The sequence below is a fragment of the Procambarus clarkii genome, chromosome 30 (genome assembly GCF_040958095.1).
Source record: "Procambarus clarkii isolate CNS0578487 chromosome 30, FALCON_Pclarkii_2.0, whole genome shotgun sequence".
NCBI lineage: Eukaryota > Metazoa > Arthropoda > Malacostraca > Decapoda > Cambaridae > Procambarus > Procambarus clarkii.
The window spans coordinates 18,814,538-18,839,319 of NC_091179.1; the positions used below are offsets into that span (position 1 = coordinate 18,814,538).

Below are 24,782 nucleotides of genomic sequence, written 5' to 3' on the forward strand. Positions count from 1 at the left end.
TGGTGTAGTGGGTTAAAGCATACTAGTTATGCCAGCTACTGGAAGGTAGTTGTGCTTTCTGGGTTCGAGTCCCACTGGTGGGTGTTGTCCAAAGATGATTAATCTTCACTTGTGGTTTATGCAAGTATAGGCTTATAAGCTGGACACGAGTTCTCTCACATTGACAGTGGCTTGATGGAAAATGCAGACTGACCCCACACTCATCTGGTGCCTTCGGGAAGTGGAGATGTTTGAGATATATATCTCGAACTATCTACTTCTTTTGTAAGGTCTGATGGTGTAGTGGGTTAAAGCATACTAGTTATGCCAGCTACTGGAAGGTAGTTGTGCTTTCTGGGTTCGAGTCCCACTGGTGGGTGTTGTCCAAAGATGATTAATCTTCACTTGTGGTTTATGCAAGTATAGGCTTATAAGCTGGACACGAGTTCTCTCACATTGACAGTGGCTTGATGGAAAATGCAGACTGACCCCACACTCATCTGGTGCCTTCGGGAAGTGGAGATGTTTGAGATATATATCTCGAACTATCTACTTCTTTTGTAAGGTCTGATGGTGTAGTGGGTTAAAGCATACTAGTTATGCCAGCTACTGGAAGGTAGTTGTGCTTTCTGGGTTCGAGTCCCACTGGTGGGTGTTGTCCAAAGATGATTAATCTTCACTTGTGGTTTATGCAAGTATAGGCTTATAAGCTGGACACGAGTTCTCTCACATTGACAGTGGCTTGATGGAAAATGCAGACTGACCCCACACTCATCTGGTGCCTTCGGGAAGTGGAGATGTTTGAGATATATATCTCGAACTATCTACTTCTTTTGTAAGGTCTGATGGTGTAGTGGGTTAAAGCATACTAGTTATGCCAGCTACTGGAAGGTAGTTGTGCTTTCTGGGTTCGAGTCCCACTGGTGGGTGTTGTCCAAAGATGATTAATCTTCACTTGTGGTTTATGCAAGTATAGGCTTATAAGCTGGACACGAGTTCTCTCACATTGACAGTGGCTTGATGGAAAATGCAGACTGACCCCACACTCATCTGGTGCCTTCGGGAAGTGGAGATGTTTGAGATATATATCTCGAACTATCTACTTCTTTTGTAAGGTCTGATGGTGTAGTGGGTTAAAGCATACTAGTTATGCCAGCTACTGGAAGGTAGTTGTGCTTTCTGGGTTCGAGTCCCACTGGTGGGTGTTGTCCAAAGATGATTAATCTTCACTTGTGGTTTATGCAAGTATAGGCTTATAAGCTGGACACGAGTTCTCTCACATTGACAGTGGCTTGATGGAAAATGCAGACTGACCCCACACTCATCTGGTGCCTTCGGGAAGTGGAGATGTTTGAGATATATATCTCGAACTATCTACTTCTTTTGTAAGGTCTGATGGTGTAGTGGGTTAAAGCATACTAGTTATGCCAGCTACTGGAAGGTAGTTGTGCTTTCTGGGTTCGAGTCCCACTGGTGGGTGTTGTCCAAAGATGATTAATCTTCACTTGTGGTTTATGCAAGTATAGGCTTATAAGCTGGACACGAGTTCTCTCACATTGACAGTGGCTTGATGGAAAATGCAGACTGACCCCACACTCATCTGGTGCCTTCGGGAAGTGGAGATGTTTGAGATATATATCTCGAACTATCTACTTCTTTTGTAAGGTCTGATGGTGTAGTGGGTTAAAGCATACTAGTTATGCCAGCTACTGGAAGGTAGTTGTGCTTTCTGGGTTCGAGTCCCACTGGTGGGTGTTGTCCAAAGATGATTAATCTTCACTTGTGGTTTATGCAAGTATAGGCTTATAAGCTGGACACGAGTTCTCTCACATTGACAGTGGCTTGATGGAAAATGCAGACTGACCCCACACTCATCTGGTGCCTTCGGGAAGTGGAGATGTTTGAGATATATATCTCGAACTATCTACTTCTTTTGTAAGGTCTGATGGTGTAGTGGGTTAAAGCATACTAGTTATGCCAGCTACTGGAAGGTAGTTGTGCTTTCTGGGTTCGAGTCCCACTGGTGGGTGTTGTCCAAAGATGATTAATCTTCACTTGTGGTTTATGCAAGTATAGGCTTATAAGCTGGACACGAGTTCTCTCACATTGACAGTGGCTTGATGGAAAATGCAGACTGACCCCACACTCATCTGGTGCCTTCGGGAAGTGGAGATGTTTGAGATATATATCTCGAACTATCTACTTCTTTTGTAAGGTCTGATGGTGTAGTGGGTTAAAGCATACTAGTTATGCCAGCTACTGGAAGGTAGTTGTGCTTTCTGGGTTCGAGTCCCACTGGTGGGTGTTGTCCAAAGATGATTAATCTTCACTTGTGGTTTATGCAAGTATAGGCTTATAAGCTGGACACGAGTTCTCTCACATTGACAGTGGCTTGATGGAAAATGCAGACTGACCCCACACTCATCTGGTGCCTTCGGGAAGTGGAGATGTTTGAGATATATATCTCGAACTATCTACTTCTTTTGTAAGGTCTGATGGTGTAGTGGGTTAAAGCATACTAGTTATGCCAGCTACTGGAAGGTAGTTGTGCTTTCTGGGTTCGAGTCCCACTGGTGGGTGTTGTCCAAAGATGATTAATCTTCACTTGTGGTTTATGCAAGTATAGGCTTATAAGCTGGACACGAGTTCTCTCACATTGACAGTGGCTTGATGGAAAATGCAGACTGACCCCACACTCATCTGGTGCCTTCGGGAAGTGGAGATGTTTGAGATATATATCTCGAACTATCTACTTCTTTTGTAAGGTCTGATGGTGTAGTGGGTTAAAGCATACTAGTTATGCCAGCTACTGGAAGGTAGTTGTGCTTTCTGGGTTCGAGTCCCACTGGTGGGTGTTGTCCAAAGATGATTAATCTTCACTTGTGGTTTATGCAAGTATAGGCTTATAAGCTGGACACGAGTTCTCTCACATTGACAGTGGCTTGATGGAAAATGCAGACTGACCCCACACTCATCTGGTGCCTTCGGGAAGTGGAGATGTTTGAGATATATATCTCGAACTATCTACTTCTTTTGTAAGGTCTGATGGTGTAGTGGGTTAAAGCATACTAGTTATGCCAGCTACTGGAAGGTAGTTGTGCTTTCTGGGTTCGAGTCCCACTGGTGGGTGTTGTCCAAAGATGATATATATATATATTTAAATATAAATGAAATATGGCGGTTTACACTTCGTCAAAATTACATTTCTATATTAAGTAAAGCCTTGACGCAAATGTATTTGGATAAGAGAAGGGAGCCGCTTGCAGTTGCCAGCGCCGGTCCTGCTTGGCTACCATAATATAATTAACTATGCCACCTGCCATTACATTCTGGCCATGTTTGAGAGCTACGGAGACCAAGGGTTGGCATCGGGTAGATTTTTGTCCTGCCAGGGAGTTAGGGTCTGAGAATGTCCTTATTTTACGGCTATTTGTAGCACTGGAGGCAGGGAACGGCTGCCATGTGGGGTAGTCAGGGCTTTCAGGCGATTGGTGGGGTCAGGAGGGTAAAAAAAATGGCGTAAATAATAATAATGTAGGTTTAGTTTAGTAGAGTTTTGATTCTCTTAACACAGTTGGGGTACAGGAGCAGACTACTGCTGACTCCTGCTAAGCAGACTGAGAGCTTTCCCTTCACACACCTGGTATGCCTTACCCTTCTAGTTTTTCCTGAAACACGACCCACCAATCGTTTAACAACCAGGTCCCCAGTCACTGCTGGGTCAGCAGTTGGTGCCGTCAATTTTCAGCGGGTTGACTTGGAGTGTACTCATCTATTTGTGCTTGCGGGGGTTGAGGTTTGGCTCTTTGGTCCCGCCTCTCAACTGTCAATCGACTGGTGAACAGATTCCTGAGCCTACTGGGTTCTATCATATCTACATTTGAAACCGTGTATGGAGTCAGCCTCCACCACATCACTGCCTAATGCATTCCATCCGTGTGTGTGTGTGTGTGTGTGTGTGTGTGTGTGTGTGTGTGTGTGTGTGTGTGTGTGTGTGTGTGTATATATATATATCTTACCTACTAGGACAACTCCTGAGCGTCCCCAAGATGCAGTCACCAACCCATATTTAACTTCCCAGGTCCCTGTTTACCGCTAGGTGAACAGACTCATCAGGTGAATGGAAACGTGCCAAACGACTCAACCGATGATCGTAGATTCAGTCCTCGCGGCAAGACAGAAGTGTTTGATAGATATGATAAAATTGGTCGAGAGTCATTGATAACCGATGGTTAGACAGGCGAGGTCCAAGAGCTAAGGGCTCGCTCTTACACGCACAACTAAGTGAACAGACACAGCCACGCCCGCCAAACAAGCGTAGGGGTCACTCTCTTGCCCGCCAAAGGTCAGACGGGACACCTGAACAGGAACTTGGAGGTCCTTCACACCTGCATCCAGTTCTTCATCAGCGTTTATTGATCACATCTGTTCCTGCCGGATAACTCTACCTTTGTGTTGCAGAATAATGAGATGCTTTACTGTACTTTATTCGTCAAAGCGCCGTATTGTTAGCACCTGCGTGGACACTTTACAACTTGGCGCTGTACAGATATAAATCTGTGTATATAAAGGAGGCTCAGCGCGCTAGTAACAAAGGTGATCCACTTCTATTACTTGTTCTACCGAGACATATTGGCAGAAAGACATTGTTTTATTCGCTTCACTTACAACCGCACTGAGGAGAAGAGAATGGGTCCTGATCTTATATCAGAAATATGTACCGAACGTGCTTGGAACTACAAGTATTATAGATTTGCTCTGAAATTAAATTCTGAATTAAATATGTATTTTACTGTAGATTTTCTCCTACTACAGATTATTTTACTGTAGTAGGAGGCCTGGTCGACGACCGGGCCGCGGGGACGCTAAGCCCCGGAAGCACCTCAAGGTAACCTCAAGGTAAGGTAGATGTTTTTCTTGGTTTCCGTCAGGAATAGACAACTTAAGTTTATCTTCTGCTATGTCCCGTCGTTCGAGCAGCCTGACCTCAGGGTACAAGTAATTTTACGTATTGTGTATTCAAAATCGGTATTTAATCTTGTAATAATTAGTATTCTTATATATTATAATTTTGTGTATAGTTAGGGCGAAATTAGGTGCTTCGGTTCTGTTAGGAAATATCTGTAACTAGTACGTGGGTTAAGCATTTACAGGAGAACGATTCGAACAGAGATCGTCAGTACTGTTCGCGATGCACTGTTCGAGAAATATGCGAACGTCATCAGTTGTGAGTCGTGTCTAACAGCCCGTCCTTATAATTAAAGGACAACTGCTCGTTAATCCTGCCACCAAACCTGTTTATGACTGGAAAAAACACTTCAAGACTCACAACTGATGATGTTCGAATAGACGAACTTTCCTGACGTCGTCTGTTCGAATCGCTCCTCTCTAGTAAATACAAATAAATGCCAACAAAACCTAAACTCCTAACCTAACCTAATTTAGGCCTAACTATACACCAAATTCTGATATATAATAATATACTAATGAGAACGTACACAGTACGTTCTGTGTACCAACTGTGTATGATGATGCACAGTACGTTCTGTGGACCAACTGTGTATGATGAATACACAGTACGTTAACATTGCTGAATGGATCTTTGGGGTCAGCGACTGCCTGCGCGCGCACAGCCAGAGGACGGGCTGCGTGTGAAGGGTTTTTCATTCATAAACAGGAGAGTTTGGCGGCTGGTTCAACGAGCGTTTGGCATTTGTTTATGAGAACGGGCTGCGTTCTGAAATGAGTAATTGTCCCAATAGCCACCCGTCTTCATCAACAAAGGGCAAATGCTCGTTAATCGAGCCACTAAACCTTCTGTTTATGAGTGGAAAACTGTTTACAGAAGACTCAGAACTGATGACGTTCAAACGTTTCTCGAACTGTGCTTCGTTGACGGTCACTGTTCGAATCACAACGCAGTAAAGTCTTCACCCACTTACTATACATACAAATAATCGCCAACAGAACCTAGACAACTAACCTAACCTACGGCTAACTATACATAGCACTTTAATATATAATATGTATGTATATGAGAACAAAATATTTTTAATACTAAATACGTTTAATTGATGACTGCGTCTTGGAGGGGTCGGCCGCCGCTTTAACGAGCCTGGTTTGGGGGACAGGTTGCCCAATAACATCCGCACTTTCTTCCTTTTCCATGTTTACGAGTGGGAAAAAATACTTTACACGTAAATTACGACTGATTATGTTTAAATTTTTATCGGAGAATGTTTCCCGCTGCTCTAATGTTTCCCTCACGTACTGTACTCGCCACCAGAACCAAAGTAACTTACTTAACCTACCCTAAGCCTAACTATACACAAAAGTGTAATATATAATAATGTTATGTTTGAAGAAATACTATATACCATTAATGGTTCTAACGAATGAGTCTATGTGGACGGCTGTGTCGGGGTGACCTTAGTCCAGACAATGTTATCCCAGGATCTCGGCTCATTCCTTGTAAAGCGTTCAGTGTGTGTGTGTGTGTGTGTGTATTCCAGCCTTCACCTGATTGTGTTTGGGGGGGTTGAGCTCTGGCTCTTTCGGCCCGCTTCTCAACTGTCAATCAATCAAATGTTACTATTTTTTTCACACATATACATACCCAGGAAGCAGCCCGTAACAGCTGTCTAACTCCCAGGTACCTATTTACTGCTAGGTAACAGGGTAATCAGGATGACAGAAACTACCCATTGTTTCTTGCCGGCGCCGGGAATCTAACCCCGGACCACAGGATTACGTGTACAGCGTGCTGTCCACTCACCCACCGGTCCCCTACACACACTGTGTGTGTGTGTGTTTAGTCAACAAGTGAATTGAGATAGATTAACGTAGTTCTATACATAACTCAGTAATGCAAGTGAGGTTGAAAAGGACCAATTCAGATAGACCGGACCCATTGCAATAGGCGACTGAGAGGTGTGGCCCAGAAGCTGAAGCCCGCCCCGCAAGCACATACAGTTGTGCCCACACAGGAACCTTGTGAGCACTCATTAAGGCATAATTAAGAACACTGATGAGTACCCTGGTACTGCCACTCACTCGCCGACTAACTTGCCATCCTTCATCAACCACACTCGCAAACAACAGCTTTCTCCCCCTATTTTGGTGGATGCAATCGGGATCACATGCCTGCTGCCCCGTTAGGTCGAGGGCGTGGCTCTGGGTGGGGTGGGGGTGTGGCGTGGCACGTGGGGTATGGTGTAGTTTGGTAGTGTGTAGTTAGGGGGGTTGGGTAGGTGAAGTGGGGTATGGTGTGGCGTGGTGGTGTGGGGTGTGGCGTAGTTGGGTGTGGCGTGGTTGGATGTGGCGTGGTGGGTTTAGTGTGGTTAGGGAGAGTGAGGTGCCGGAGTGGACTGGATATGTAGCGATGGTTGCAGTAGTGAGTGATTTACGGGCTATTCTTGCCCGTGCCACCTCTTGGGTGGCTTAATCTTTATCAATCAGTGTGTGATGTAGAGGTCCATAATGTGTGTGTGTGTGATGGGGTAGCGTGTGTGTGTGTGATAGTTGAATGGGGTAGCAATGTGTAGTGGGATGAGTGACGGTATGGGGCCGTGGATTAGCGAGATACAGTGTATTGGGAAGAAGTGTGTGAGGCTTGGGAAGGTGTAGCCTAACATGATAACTAATAGACTATAATATTAAATGTTAATTGACAATGTTCCTGTGGATGTCTTGTATTTCCATCACCTCGTTACTCTCGATGGTGTCTGGCATTACTAATGTAACCGCGATGCAGAATACACGCTATTTCGATTTGCATTTGAATTTTATTATAAAGTTTATAATAAACAGGTATGTTTCACCGGGACGTTTGATAAGAAGTAATACGTTCTTATGTAACACACCAAATGTGATAAGCTACAAGGCGGAAATGAAATCATTATATTTATCAACAAGTGGCTGTAAACACCAGACTAAAGGAGCTGATGCTTGACCATTCAAGCACATCTTAGTGCACTCTGGCTTGCTCCTAAGCTATCTTGAGATCTTAGAGATGATTTTTGGGCTTAGCGTCCCCGCGGTCCGGTCGGGCAGACACTGTGTACAGGTGTGTGAGGAAGCGAGGAGTTTGCTAAATTTCCCAAGTTGACCCTTGACCCCACCAACGATATGTTTATAACGATAATTGGTGACAACAGTAGGTATAGACATTAAAAGTGGATTGCATGAGCCGCAATCCACTTTTAATGGATGATTGCATGTTGAATCTTGAAGTGAAATACAGAAAAGTTGAGAATAAATCATATATGTTGCTTTCTGTTGACAAATTTTTGTATATGGATTGGAATAAGAGAATATGGCTTCAGTTGAAGCCATATTGCAGTTTTTGTATAGGATGAGCACAATATAAGATGTGGAGGTTACAGCATATCTTAGCAGATAACATAAATAAAATTCATATCAAATTAGCTATAAATAATGTAATGTTTATCTTGTAAAAATACTAAAATGGAACAAAATGGCTCAATAGTGAACTTTGAGGTCGGGGGGATCTAAATCTTTTGCAGCTATCGTATTTATTCTCAAATTGACCCAGAATAAGATATTGTTAATTTTAATTTCATATCCTCACAATATTTATATGTTTTAAGTGGTCAAATTTTAGCGCTATCATGCATTGATCTCTGAGGAGAGTAAACTACCCCGACACTACACATTATCTGGGTGTGTCCACCACCAAATTTGGCAAATTCTTGTGAAGTAGCTACGGTCCGCTCCCCTGGCTTACACAGCCCAGTTTAAAATAATAATTCTTGATACTTCGCAAACTTTACCTCGGACGTCAACAATGGTTAGAACGCTCGGATCATCACGCTAAGCTACTTAGATTTTGCCGAGGTGATATTGCCAACCCATCATCCTCTTAGATCGTATTCTTTTTTTGCAACTGTGTGCACAACTGTGTGCAAACAGCCTGGTTGACCAGTCCCAGCAACGAGGAGGCCTGGTCGACGACCGGGCCGCGGGGACGCTAAGCCCCGGAACAACTCCAAGGTAACTAAGGTAACCATAATACAAACACTGACCTACTAAGCAATTATATAGTAGAACTTTGCACTATTCGTTTTATAGTCCGAAAAATGATAGACTATAAGTCAAATATTGACTGCATATAGATTTTAGTAAGTCAGTAGATATGATAGAACCTAATAGGCTCGGGAACCTGTACACCAGTTGATTAACAGTTTAGAGGCGGGACCAAAAAAATCGAGGCTAAACCCACCCAAGCCCAACTAGGTGAATACAACTAGGCGAGTAGATATAATGTATATATGTACTATCAAATGGACTAATACATAAATCACAGTGTAGCGGTCAATAAGTACTGTTCTGTGTGACTGCTCGTGGCTGGCTCGTTAATATTATATATTTATTACTACAGCCTCGTAAATACAGATTAATTTATATGCTAAGCTTCAGCTGATAATGTCGGGTGGGCAAAATGCAGAACATAATGAAACTTTTTTTTTTCCCCTCATGACCGAGTTCGACCACATAATGACCCAAGGAACAAATCCAGGATTCAATTGTTTCTTCTACTGATGATCTTCGTCTGATTTTTAGGATATGAGTGTGACGAGTATATAATTGTGAAGAGTTCTCTCCTAGGCAAGGCTCCCATAATTGACCGTTTTTCCTATTAACTTACAAGTAAACCTTTACCAGTGTCGTTGTGGCATTTATTTTACGTGTTCAGAAGCCGTGTTACAGGTTTCATTAAGATAACCAATGGTATTCAGCAAATTGTACTAATCAACTGTATTAAATACCCCGTTGATTTTCGCCCGAGCTAATTCGGTTTTCGATTGTCTGATGATAACGCGAGTGTTAAGGGAAGATAACATGATATAGTTGAGTCTGGAGGCCAGATGGAGCGATAATATGATGGGTGTTGACTGTTGCTGCAGCCATGCCCGTACCCTAATGCCCTGTCCGCAGCCATGCCTTGCCCGCCAATGTTGCTTTCCGCAAATCCTGCTCACTGCTATCTGCGCCTTCCTGCTCATCCACACTGCTATCTGCTCCTTCCTGCTCACCCACACTGCTATCTGCTCCTTCCTGCTCATCCACACAGCTACGCTGCCGCCCGCTATCATCACTTACCACAAAATGGCCATCATCTATCATAATAAATTGCTCCCCGCGGATAACTTGCAAAAATAATAAGTGTTGGAATCGAGGCAAACTCCAAAAAACTCTTGTTCAATTGATTGGAAATGCCTGGTGAATGTGTCCACATCTTGAGGGCCATTTGCAAGGTGAAGTTGAGGAGTATAGTTGAGTCTTGTTGCTTACAAGATCTTCCTTTGTATATAATCACACTGAAAGTTATGGTGTTGGGCGTAAGGCCTCTGAAACTGAATGGTTATTAAGAGCAAAACTTATTGATCAAGCAACTGGTATACTTTTGATTTGAACATTGTCATGACTAAAGTAAACTTTATATTGGCTGATAAGCGAGGTTTATCTTTAGGTGTATGTTGTGCCTTGGTTCTGAAAGTGATGCTCGGATTTGCTTTACAAGATGTTAAGCTATATATGATATTGTAAATAAATAATTAATATGGGTAAAAAACAATTTTTTTTAAATTATGTATAAATTTTGCAGCAAAATTGTTGTTTTACAGCCTGCATTGTAAAAGATAATGACAGTTAATTCCCCCCCTTACATCATACCGACATAGTCTTGAATTAGGAAACTCTGGAAGTCAGGATTAAAAAAAATTGAATAGTTAAAGTTTGATAATTCAAATATAAAATATGTTTTAGTAAATAATTGACATAATTACTTAATATGTGGCTGAGGCAGGTTGGAAACGTTAGTAAATATCCCAAGTTACTATGTCAGAACGATGGATGTGACACCCTCTTTGATATTCTGGATGACTCTTTGATATCCTCTTTGATATTCTGGGTGACTTTGATATCCTCTTTGATATTCTGGGTGACTTTGATATCCTAATGAAAAGTTTTTATTTTGAATCCAGTTCTAAATCCAAAGTTTAGATTTAGAACGGTGGATTCAAAATGAAAAGTGTTGATTGAATCAAAAGGAAGTTTTTATATAAAACAATGTATTCATAAGGAAAAGTTTTTATTTAGAAAACAGATAAACATTGATAATGAAATAGGGTTATAGATATGTGGAAAGCATTTCCACACATCAATATAGACGCAAACTCGCTGAAATAAAGCCAAGAATCTGGTAGATAAATTACATGAATTGCAATATAAGGAGCTACCTGGCAACGGCCATACGACGTCTCAAAATTCTGTTAAAGTTCCTGTGTTCAGGTAAACATCATAATACACACCATCCTAGCATACAGATGGTCATACATACGCATACAGATGGTCATACATACACATGTCAACATTCAGTATATTCATATATATATCTTTATGTGTTGCCAGGATTTTATTCTTTATTTTGAATCCTCCAAATGCGGGTCTGAGCACAGAGAGAACACAGAACACTGAAAGACGTGTTCAGTCAGAACACAAAGGAATAGGCCAGAACACATCTATTTGAACACCAGTTCGAAACGCATCAAATTGCCTTGTAAAACTTATGTATATATGATTTATATTGTATTTTCTTTAAGATAAAAAAATTCTTGATACATGCATTTACCGAGTTGTATATGTTTTAACCACTGAATACATACTCTGAATACAAACTGTGACGAGCTCAGGCACTCTGTTGCCCACTCACAGCTGAGTGAGAGGTGAAGGAGAGTGCAGACGCTTATCTCTTGAGGTAGAAAGCCCCGATGACAATGGCATGCGGACCAGACGGGCTTTTGGGGTGTAATTTATACGGTAGGAATCCTTTTTGGGCGAGTCAACCCAGGAAGGGTAAGGTTGCCTTTTATTTGTGTAGAGGACGGGATGAGGTGTTAACCAGACGGGATGAGGTGTTAACCAGACGGGATGAGGTGTTAACCAGACGGGATGAGGTGTTAATGAGACAGGATGAGGTGTTAACCAGACGGGATGAGGTGTTAACCAGACGGGATGTGGTGTTAACCAGACGGGATGTGGTGTTAACCAGACGGGATGAGGTGTTAACCAGACGGGATGAGGTGTTAACCAGACGGGATGTGGTGTTAACCAGACGGGATGTGGTGTTAACCAGACGGGATGAGGTGTTAACCAGACGGGATGTGGTGTTAACCAGACGGGATGTGGTGTTAACCAGACGGGATGAGGTGTTAACCAGACGGGATGTGGTGTTAACCAGACGGGATGAGGTGTTAACCAGACGGGATGAGGTGTTAACCAGACGGGATGTGGTGTTAACCAGACGGGATGTGGTGTTAACCAGACGGGATGTGGTGTTAACCAGACGGGATGAGGTGTTAACCAGACGGGATGTGGTGTTAACCAGACGGGATGTGGTGTTAACCAGACGGGATGAGGTGTTAACCAGACGGGATGTGGTGTTAACCAGACGGGATGAGGTGTTAACCAGACGGGATGTGGTGTTAACCAGACGGGATGTGGTGTTAACCAGACGGGATGAGGTGTTAACCAGACGGGATGTGGTGTTAACCAGACGGGATGAGGTGTTAACCAGACGGGATGAGGTGTTAACCAGACGGGATGTGGTGTTAACCAGACGGGATGTGGTGTTAACCAGACGGGATGTGGTGTTAACCAGACGGGATGTGGTGTTAACCAGACGGGATGAGGTGTTAACCAGACGGGATGTGGTGTTAACAGGAAAAACGCTCAGGAATCATAGCCTAAGAACGGCATCACGATACAAATTCCCACGCTGGCTGAATTGTTCTAAAATAAATTCTTATGATATAAGCCAGTGCGATATAGCTATAATATACATTTACCATCTTCACTTTAGTGTTGTTTAACTGATTGTCCTCACTAAATTTGGTTGTACATGTTTTTGCTTACAAGAGGATTAGGCTGCGATTAGTACAGCATTGGTACGCGAGGCTGGTAAGATAATTGAAGCGATCGGTCTGGAGTTTTAAATATATAGTTTTGATCATTAGAGGAAACTATCACACAATGTAACAGATGATTTTGCCTCGCGATAAAAGTTCCTCTAAATATTGGAGGATATAATCATAGACCAATTACTGGGATATCGCAGCCTAATAGCTCATTCCTGTTGTATTTGTAATGTGGGTTTTCTGTACAATATGTTTAATCGCCTGCTTACTTCCTTCGTCTTGAAGAAGCGACACAATTAGAGTTACACAAAGGCGCGACCGACACACTTCCAGGTCGCTTCTAATTAGAGCTTTCTCACACCTGACATCAAGTATCGTTCATTTCAGCATTAACACAGGGAACTATACCCTTCCTTCTCCCAGGAGATCACGACCAACAAACCATCTCTAACGACTGCTGTAACTCATATGAGGTCACGACCTCCTGCTAGCTTCACGAAAGTATCTATATCTCATTTCATGTCACTTATTTAAATGTTCATCCTCTGCTCATATTTTTAAATTATTCACTGACGTTTATTATATATTTAATATATTCACTGAACAGTTGTTGATAGTGATGTCATGGTAGTCACTGAACAGTTGTTGATAGTGATGTCATGGTAGTTAGTCACTGAACAGTTGTTGATAGTGATGTCATGGTAAGGTAGTCGTTGAGCAATTACTTTAACATTATGATGATAAGATAATCATACAACAGTGTTGGTACAAATTTGTAGAATTATAGTCGTTCTGTTTAGGTATAATTACAGGCGCGTTACCTGAGTTGGTAACGCTATAAGTTGTATAGAGCTTAATTGCTCTGTTCTAGCAACGATGGTGTTCCGTGGGATTATTCACTCGGGTGCTATTCATCGCATCTTTCGTCATCTCCAAATTTAGAACCCAGTTAATGGTAGCTTCTAGAATGTACGCCGCCGGGAGCTTGCGTCATATTATTAAGAGTCATTCACCAAAGTGGGTCAAATTAATCATTAAATTTTAGTTTGTCCGTTTGTAAAGTGTGTGTGTGTTCCACAACCGTTCATTTGTTCACTCTAGGTCGAGCTGTACACCTGTTCACTCTAGGTGGAGCTGTACACCTGTTCACTCTAGGTCCAGCAGTACACCTATTCACTCTAGGTCCAGCTGTACACCTGTTCACTCTAGGTCCAGCTGTACACCTGTTCACTCTAGGTCCAGCTGTACACTTGTTCACTCTAGGTACACCTGTTCACGCTGGACGGTAGAACGACGGTCTCGCTTCATGCAGATCGGAGTTCAATCCCCGACCGTCCAAGTGGTTAGGCACCATTCTTTTCCTCCGTCCTATCTCCGTCCTATCCTAAATCCTTATCCTCGTCCCTTGCAAGTGCTGTATAATCGTAATGGCTTTGAGCTTTCTCCTGATTATTACTTTACCTTACAGTTTTCAAAAAAAGTGTGTGTGTGTACTCACCAAATTGTACTCACTTAATTGTCTGCAGGATCGAGCATTGACTCTTGGATCCCGCCTTTCGAGCATCGGTTGTTTACATCAATGACTATGGTCCTATTTCCCTATCATATCTAGTTTTAAAATTATGAATAGTATTTGCTTCCACAACCTGTTCCTTAAGTGCATTTCATTTTCCCACTACTCTCACGCTAAAAGAAAACTTTCTAACATCCCTGTGACTCATCTGAGTTTCCAGCTTCCACCCATGTCCCTTCGTTCTGTTACTATTCCTTGTGAACATTTCGTCTATGTCCACTGTGTGTGTGTGTGTGTGTGTGTGTGTGTGTGTGTGTGTGTGTGTGTAGGGAAAGGGTATGTGTGGGGTTCAGACGTGTGTGTACTCACCTAATTGTCCCTCCTCTCGCACCTTAATGAACTCCTGTATCGGTTCCAGAAACTATTGGGCTCTGTCATATCTACTTTTAAAGCTGTGAATGACGTTTGCCTCCTTCACTTCACTTCTAAACATATTCCATTAGTTCATCGCCCTAACACTGAAACAATTCTGATGATTCTATGGCTCATCTGAAACCCTTGGTTTCCATGTGAATCCATGTGTTCGTTTGGTAAATCCCCCTGTCCGTGGCTGCCCAGCTTATTTCCTATAATATTTTGTATGTGGTGAGCATGTCGACCCTCTTCTCTTTATGAACGCTGGGGTGAGTGTATTGCGGAGAATCTGAATTTTGGTTTTTGTAATTAACATCATTATTATATACTCCAGAAGGTCTTGTTTCTCGCATTATCCAAGCTCCTTCTCTTCTTTGTATGCATCATCTTCCACTTTTTTATTCTCTATTCCATCTTACCTTTCATTACATTTAATTATGAAAGTTGCTAAACGGAACCATTGATTCACTACCACAGGTTGTAGATAATTTAGTTTCTGTTGCTTCCAGAGAAACATACAGGTTATGGTAATCATCGCGAATCAATATAAACTACCTAGACAAAGCGGTTATTAATTTAACCAATTCACATCGCAATTTCTTATCTCGGTGGGGGCCGCCTTGACGTAAAATACTTAATTCAGAGTCTTGTAAGACTGACATATGAGGCTACACCTTTCCCCGGGTCCAATATTATTTATGTATATTGACTCTGCTTACACATGTGCTTGTTATCTTGCATGCTAATATATATATATTGGCGTTAATAACTTAAAAAATATATATTTGAGTATCCCTCGTATCAAATGAAATTGTCTCCCGTGGGCTATTTTTCCTGTTCTAGAAGGCCAACTGCGACCAGTCAGTCAATTCGGAGAGAATTAATTTTTTTTAAACTTGAAGGAATTACTTGTAAACTGTACCATTCGGTTCATTATTGTTGACAAATCACTGTTGTTATTTTAGAGTAGGATGAGTACGTTTATAAGGTACAGGTACCTTATAAGGTATGAGTACGTTTATAAGGTACAGGTACCTTATAAGGTATGAGTACGTTTATAAGGTACAGGTACCTTAAAAGGTATGAGTACGTTTATAAGGTACAGGTACCTTATAATGTATGAGTACGTTTATGCATACATGTACGTATAAGACTCATGATCACGACGTAAAATATACTGAACAGCTAAAGTAACAAGGACAGACGTTTCCAGACGAGAAGTGTTACTAAATGAGTCAAAGGAAGGAAGGGAAGATAATTTTCAGGGGAAAACGTCAAGCCATTACGGTTATATAGCACTTGGAAAGGGTCAGGATAAGGGTTTGGGATGGGACTGGGGAGAGGAATGGCGCCGTCGGGGATTGAACGCCGACCTGCATGAAGCGAGACCGTCGCTCTACCGTCCAGCCCAAGTGTTTGGACTCATAGGAAGGAAGTGCTCCTTCATTGTTTGGGTAATTCACGTGGGGTAAACTGAAGAGGTAATTAGGGTCTGTTCACTCTACACCAATACAAGTATTGTGATCGGTCTTGCATTTCTTACCTGAAGCTTACCTGAAGCGGGCCAATTCCACGCTCGCGAATTGCACACGCACATAATCACAATCACATATCTAATGCCAGTCGCTCACAGTGGTCGGATAGCGTCCGTAGCATGTACTATAATGGGTCCTCGACCAGGTAGGATCCAGGAACTTTTAACAAGAAACTTTCCGAGTGCCATATACAACCTACATTAGACTTATTCTTGTTATGCAGCCCCCGGCATGGAAACCCCCTACATTAAAAACAAAACAAAACAACAATCTAAAGAAATTAATAAGACTCGTTCATGAGCTGAGGGGCTCGAAGTATGTGGTTATACTAGGTAGCTTGACCTCACCACACTAGATGAAAGAGAGAGGAAATGATAACGACATCTGTGATCCTATTGGAATTGACTCAACAAAGGAGTAATGATCAAGACGAGAGTAAAATGAAGGGGCAGGGATAGAAACTGGAGACAAGAGCCACAGAAATGTCAGAAAGAACTCATTCAGTGTTCGAGTTGTAAAAAAATGAGATGGGTTAGGCGAGGAAGTGGTTGAAGCTAATTCGACACACAGTTTTAAATGTAAATTGGATAGGAAAAAGGAGAGAACAGTAATTGCATTATACTACGAATGGTTTAACTCACATACGTACGTATATGCTTTACTGTGTACACATTTTAGGATGACGGCGCCGGGCCAAGGGCGTAGCCTAGTCGTGTGTGTGTGTGTATGTATGGTATGTAGATTATCCTGGTGCGTGCAGTGCTATCATTACCAGCCCCAGACACCCTGGTGTTGAGGTGGCCGACGGACCTTCCTACACTGACCGAACAAATATTGTGCAGACACGTTGTTTGGCTAAGCAACTTCAGGTGGGTGTTACGACCCTGTCTCGGGTGATCTATCTGCACACATCCAAACGTTTTACGTTCCCAAATTATTGTGTTGTAAACTTGTGGCGTTTTGAAAATGGTCAGATACGTAAACTGTGTCTCAGTTGTGGCGGAGATAACAGGATGCGGGTTTAGGCGTGGACACATATCTGATCGGTGAGCGACTGTGGTTGTGAAGCTTCAAGTAGCCAAGTTCTGACCTTGCAGATAACCTTGGTGTGACCTCAAAGTGATGCGTCTTTACACATGTGTGACCCGGACATATGACCTGATGATATCCCTGATATGTGGCTCAGACATGAATTAAAATTGATGTAGCTATGACCTTACTCTTGATCCAAATGTTATCTCAAGGTGACCCAAATATGAACTTATTCATAATCGAGGTGTGACTTGAAGTGAGCCGGATATAACCATAAATGGGAACCGGATGTCATTACAGGTGTTCCAAAGATTCGCAAGTGTCCAGTGTAGAATTAAGGTAACTCGGAAATAACTTGAGTTACCCTAACCTAGTTACCTCCCTAGTTAAGGGAGCCGAGCGGACAGCATGCTGGACTTGTGATCCTGTGGTCCTGGGTTCGATCCCAGGCGCCGGCGAGAAACAATGGGCAGAGTTTCTTTCACCCTATGCTCCTGTTACCTAGCAGTAAAATAGGTACCTGGGTGTTAGTCAGCTGTCACGGGCTGCTTCCTGGGGGTGGAGGCCTGGTCGAGGACCAGGCCGCGGGGACACTAAAAAGCCCCGAAATCATCTCAAGATAGCCTCAAGATAACCCTAAAAATTATTCAGATATTTTTTAAGCAGGACACCGGCTAACATGTAATCCAAATGTGTCCGAAGATATAACTTAACAAAATGTAACCCAAAGGTGCACTCGGTTGTACTGTCGATAGTTATCATGCGGCATTGATAAAAAAAAAATTGGTCCTATGATAACCTCTGTCAGGATCAGGTGAAAGTCTGACGCATAATGAGGGAACAGGTAATGTACGGAGGTGGTGGCGGCGGGGCAGGTAAGGGAACGAACCCAGATGAATTTAGGTGACTTGATATCATAATGTCTCGCCTCAGCTGACCTTTGGTCTCAGGTCATTGTGGGAGGGTGTAGTGAAGTAAGTCTCTCTCTCTCTCTCTCTCACACACACACAGAGGTGTGTGTGAGCCACAGGGACGTTAGAAAGAACTTTTTCAGTGTCAGAGTAGTTAACAGATGGAATGCATTAGGCAGTGTGGTGGAGGCTGACTCCATACACAGTTTCAAGTGTAGATATGATAGAGCCCAGTAGGCTCGGGAACCTGTACACCAGTTGATTAACAGTTGAGAGGCGGGACCAAAGAGACAAAGCTTAACCCCCTCCAGCACAAATAGTTGACTACACACACGTCATCAACTTCGACATTGGCTGTGCTACAGTAAATAATATAAAATTATATAAATGACCGTAAGAACGGCTATTAGGATTCAAATGTACTTTGTTTCGACCTTAACACCAGTTTTATTCGACTCGCTGATTATAACAAACTCGTAATATTTACGACTACAGAGGTTGACGTAAAAACCAGATTAGTGTGCCTAGGAGGATAAGCAATTATTTTCTTTTTTATTTTCGAGTCTGGTGCGCCACATTAGATAAGGTTGGTATAGGTCAGGAAAAGTTAAACTACGTTAGTTTATTTGGAGTAAATTAGGTTAGGTTTGGATAGGATAGGTTAAGGGGGATAAGTTAGGGTAAAATAGGGTAGATTAGGACAGGTTAGGATTGATTTAGTTTTGTTAGATTAGTCAGATTATAAATGATAGAGGTTAGGTTTAGATAGCTGGGAGGTGTTAGGTTTCTGAGATTAGGCTAAAGTACGTTAGGATTTTAGATTAGGGTTAGGATTGATTTGTATAGAACAGTATAGCCTAGGATAAGCTGTGTTCCTCATATTATGTTTATTAATGTAATTAACGGCATTTTGGCAATCATTATAAGTAATTCTGATCTTTAGTAACCTATTGTCACGGAGTTATATTTATGTGTGAAGGTATCCATACAAAGGATACCATCTCTGCCCATCTCGAATGCTAAACCCTATGGACTTTGTGATGCACATTTCATATCTACCTACTTCGACGAGGGGAGGGGGGATAATGAGCCCCAACCCTCCTTCATAGGATGCATGGGTACAGGCAACATGATGGAGTTTCTCACAGTAAGATTGGTAAGGAGTCACCTTTATGGATGATCAACTGTTGTGTTATGTTAGCAATTAAGGCATAAGGACTGTCCCTTGCCTGGATTAATTAAGGCCGCACTCTGCCTTACTTATAAACTTCAAATATACTCAACTTAACAAAGATCGGGGACGAAGCTTTGAGTGATACTCAAAGACATACCCCTCTGTTTACACCTGGCTTCACAGTATCCCTCAGAGTATACACCTGACTTCACAGGAATCCCTCAGAGTATGCACCTGGCTTTGCAGGCGCACGTGATTATTCGTTAAAATGGAAAAATGTGAATAAAATCAGTATGCAGTGTCATTTAAATAACACACACACATATGTGACTGTTGTGCATAGTACTGTAACCTTTCCAGACAGTTGGAATCTCAATATAAAGAGATGAGGGCGTGTTGTAGTGTTGTTGTAACCATTATTACGATTGCTGCTATAATTGTATTATTAGCACCACTAGCCTATGCTCTAACTATTGTTGTTGTTGCTACAACTACAACTACAGGCAGTAGTATGACTTACAAGCGAATCGTCTTCACGCCTGAAGGACTGACCCAGCCATGACCGGCCGACACCCACAAGAGATGGTCTCTCACGCCCAGTTGACCTTTGACCTTTTGACCTCGAAAGTAATATGTGAATTAAGCATATTCTGAGTTGAATTTCAGGGAAATATTTCAGAGTGATTTTCTGTTTAATGTGCAGCGAGCGAGGCTCTGCTTTGTGTTGGAATTATTTTGGATAATTTTATATTTTTCCGTGCAGATACAGAGGAGAGTACTTTTCTAGTCTGTTTAAAGGAAAATGAAACAGTATAGTGTAATTTGCATGAGAATAGTTTATTATGCCAACACCACGAGCACAGCGAGCGGAGGTGGTGTTAGTCTCATTGACTTCAAAATTACTCGCCAGTTGACCGTCTATTAGGTCAACTTGACAGTTGACCGTCCATCAGGTCAACTTGTCAGTTGACCGTCCATGAGGTGAACTCGACCGAGATCAGCCAGGAAGCCTCTACTGCGCCGTCATCCTCATGTTTTCTTTGGTCAAGTTGAGGATTTGTCGAGTAATTAGAGGTTGGTATCCTAGCCTCCTGACTGCGTGGGGATTTTCCTTGGTTAAGATTTACATTTGTAATATTTTTTCCACCCCTGTTGAATCTCTCTCTCTCTTACAGTGCTGAGAAAATGTATTAATGAAACTTGTAGCGTTTTTGGGATCAACTTTCACATTCTCTTTAGGTTTCTTCGCGGCGTTCTGAAGTTGCTGCCTTCACCCTGGCCGGTTACTTGTCCAAACCTCTTCCACCCCTCCCGCCCGGCCGGTTACTTGTCCGCACCCTCTTCCACCCCTCCCGCCCGGCCGGTTACTTGTCCCCACCCTCTTCCACCCCTCCCGCCCAGCCGGTTACTTGTCCCCACCCTCTTCCACCCGGCCGGTTACCTGGGGTTATTGCACGTGTGGGTTGGGAGTTATTGCACGTGTGGGTTGGGGTTATTGCACGTGTGGGTTGGGGGTTATTGCACGTGTGGGTTGGGGGTTATTGCACGTGTGGGTTGGGGTTATTGCACGTGTGGGTTGGGGTTATTGCACGTGTGGGTTGGGGTTATTGCACGTGTGGGTTGGAGTTATTGCACGTGTGGGTTGGGGCTATTGCACGTGTGGGTTGGCGTTATTTTCCAGCCATGTTATTGTGATGTGTTCTCTGGCGCGCGCTCCTGCGGTTCCTTCATTTGGAATTCTGGATTTGCGTATCAAGAAGAACCCAAAAGGAGAAAAACCCTGCAGAGCAAAATAACGAAACTATCAATGACCTGCCCTCAGTGACAACCACCCCCTCTCCAATCAACTTACAACACGGTAACAAAATCACTAACATATTCGAAGTAGTCAAGCCACTACTCACCCTATTCTTACCAAATCATTTTGTAATAAAAATCGAAAATCGAGTAGAGCGCGCGTGGCGTGGTGACGAACTCCAAGCTTCGAGAATATGGACGCTGTCAGCGGCGGGCGAGGTGAAGGGCTTTGCTTTATGCATTTTTTAAACAGTGGAGATCAAATTTTGGTCGTTGGAAGCACGCCAAGTGGACCGTTGTCTGATATGACAAGTAAAGACTGAAATCAGTCGAGCTGGAGAGTGGCATGTACTGGTGTCAACATCTTCTTTCAGACAGTAGGAAGAGTTTCCACGAAGTAATCTTTATCAGCGCCAGTCAAACCGAAAAGGACACCAGAGACGACTCTCCATGTGTTGAGCGTTTAGTCTAGGAGAGTGGGATTAAGTGTTGTTAGGGTGAGTTACCGTCAGCTGAGTCCTGGAACAAGAAGCAAGGAAACAATTCAGTGTATAAATTGACAGGCGTGTAGTAGACTGGAGGACGGTCGTCAACTTCTTGGAATTATCCTGTAATGGATAATAGACCAACTTGGTAATGGACAACTTGGTAATGATCCAACTTGGTAATGAACCAACTTGGTAATGAACCAACTTGGTAATGAACCAACTTGGTAATGGACCAACTTGGTAATGAACAACTTGGTAATGAACCAACTGGTAATGGACCAACTTGGTAATGAACCAACTGGTAATGGACCAACTTGGTAATGGACCTCTATGGCTTGTGTGTTCCTGCAGCTTTCTTATAAATGAAGGGAAATATAATATGAGGAGGAAGTATCAGGAGAAAGCGCCAAGTTATTACGGCTATATAGCACTGGAAAGAGATCTGGATAAGGATTTGGGATGGAACGGGGGGGGGGGGGGAAGGAATGGTGCCCAGTACTTGGATGGTCAGGGATTGAATGCCGCCCTGCATGACGCAAGACCGTCTCTCTACCGTTCAACCCAAGTGATTAGACTGCGATGTAAGTATATATACACCTAATTATTATTTGTTAGCCTATACTCAGGGTGTAATTAAACTTGGGACGTGTTCCTCGGCTTGCTCGCTAATCAAGGAACGCACAGAATGGGTGCTCTTCGTCCTCTACAACCATGCACCGGCCAGTTTAAACTGCAACCCCAGTGTCAGCACCTATGGCATATCTGGCCGAACACAGCACCACCGTCGGTCGGCTTTCATCTGCAGAGTTGCCCACAGTCAAGGCCAATCTGCCCCCCGACACACTAGGTCAAAGCTGTGACTCTACCCTGAGAAAACTGTCCTTATTCTACCCCAAACCTGGACCAGCTGGAGGAAGTTGACACCTGAAGTGTTAAACCATCGCCCTGGCGCATCTTCCCTGTGTAGACGTGAAGGCCTGAGGTGGTGTTAGGGAATGTAAATAAGTGTTGAAGAGTAGAGGAGTGAGTGAGCGAGCGAGAGGGAGGGAGGGAGGGAGGGTGTCAGTGTGTTGGTGGAGGTGGGCGATGAACGACCTGTGCTTGGCTCCGCTCCTCGCTACCACATAGGTGAGAATGTACACCTCGCAAATGGAAAATACGGACACGACTCTGTCACACAGCAGTACAGTGTCTGGATTCGGTTTCGTCGATGTGAATAAGTGATATCAAAGTTCCAAGTGAAATGTGGGCTTTGCATAAAAAAATGTCTGCGTGAGAGACGGTAAAGGAGTATTTATTTATTTTTCATTACATTCCAGATGTCAAGGAGAAAGGGGGTGTTAAGAGAGTGAAACCCTATAAACAGTTAATTTAGTAGTGTGGTGTGTAGAGACCATAAAACAGTGTACAGCAGTGCATCAGATGATATTAACAATGTTGCCGGATATCCCCACCAGCACGTTGGAGAGCGCCCTGAGTGCCCACGCCGGACGCCACGACCAGGAAGAACTGGTCGACACTAATAATAACGACCAGGAACATTGCTGCCACGATAACGACGACGGTAACTGCAAAAATGAAGGTGACGATAAGAGTGCTGATAGTCGCATCTGTCAGACATCTGCAGGTGCCGGCGTTAAATACCAGCTGCGACCTCGGTCAGGGCAGGGTCAGCGGCGCTACGATAGTGACTGGAACCTCCACGACACCCTGATACACAAGCCGCGCCCCCCACCTCTGTCCAGGTACCGCCGGAAGACGGCAAACGCCCGTGAGAGGTACCGCATGCGGCAAATCAACTCTGCTTTTGAGAGTCTGCGCGGTGTTTTGCCTTCGTGGGTGTGTCGCCGACGTGCCGCTGCTGACCTAACTAAGATAACTACTCTGAAACTTGCCTCGGCCTACATCAGGTCGCTGCAGGACATCCTGGACGGTAACGCCCATCAGGACATTTGCTCCTGGGTCCTCTCAAGCCTCCTTCAGGACGATCCAACCTCCAAGAAGCCCCGGCTACAACTTGGCCTCAGTTGCCCCAGTGAGACCCAGCTCACTGAGCTTTCCAATACTCCTACGGAGTCCCAACTGGTCTCTCTCCTGTATGGAGCTTCAGCTACTGGAATCCTTGAAGATGACCTCGGGTCATTCTCATACTCCTCGTCGGTGTCTGAGACTGAGGGCGTTAGCCTCCTGCTGGGGTGTGACCCGGCTCCCGCCTGGACACCCCAGTACCCTCATGTCGTCACCTGACACCTTGACATCTCCCAGGCTAAGCAAGATTTGCTCCATATTTCTTTATTAATATGATTTATTTAACTAGATAAACACCATGTATTAATCTGTATCTTCTTGTTACGTACTCTGGAACGTTCGTGTAGATCTGTGATTCTAGAGAATATTTAGTTTAGTCTGTCATAATAGCGGTGAATATTTTAATTTATTGCATATATAGTAATGAGTATAATATAATTAGACACAAGTGTTTCACTCTAGAGTGCTACACCCCCGTGCTGTCAAGTTACGCCATGTTATATATAGTGTATATATACGAAACTTTGACAGCTTAACTTGCCTGTGACATCACGTTATATAGTGATGATAAGGATCCAGTAGGATCCATGTCCAGTATTTATCGTTATATAGACGATAACGTAAGTCAAACGTTATCAACATGTAAATTTTTAGTGTATTGCTGCCACCTACTGAGAAGTTCTGCAAGTTGTCCCAGACCTTCTTGGATCATCATCCACACACTTGCATGTTACTGTAATGGAAAGGATGTACTTGAACATTTATACCTATGACATTCCATCAGATCCTGATCTATGAAACATACTAATCTCTCATATATATATATTCACATCTTGACTGATGATTGTAGTATTTGTGTTCTATGAGACTGCATCTCAAATTTCTGGATCAGAAAAAACTAGGTAATATAAAATTTGTAACTGAAATGTTCAATTTCGACATTATTTCATGAAATAGAAATTGTGTAGATATA

At 43.2% G+C, this 24,782-nt stretch overlaps 1 protein-coding gene across 2 annotated transcripts in view; it reads left to right on the plus strand.

Moving 5' to 3' along the window:
* The window catches only part of LOC123765615 (helix-loop-helix protein delilah-like), a 51,151-nt gene extending 26,369 nt beyond the window's left edge, over positions 1–24,782 (plus strand). Inside the window, exons 1-2 of one of the 2 annotated variants that reach the window (XM_045754290.2) lie at positions 22,854–22,909; positions 23,101–24,782. In XM_045754290.2, the coding sequence (XP_045610246.1) occupies positions 23,204–24,028 (825 nt within the window). In that variant the 5' untranslated portion in view covers positions 22,854–22,909; positions 23,101–23,203 and the 3' untranslated portion in view covers positions 24,029–24,782. Of the gene's footprint in view, positions 1–22,853; positions 22,910–23,100 lie in introns of those variants that run through there. The other variant, XM_069333597.1, reaches the window with a different exon arrangement.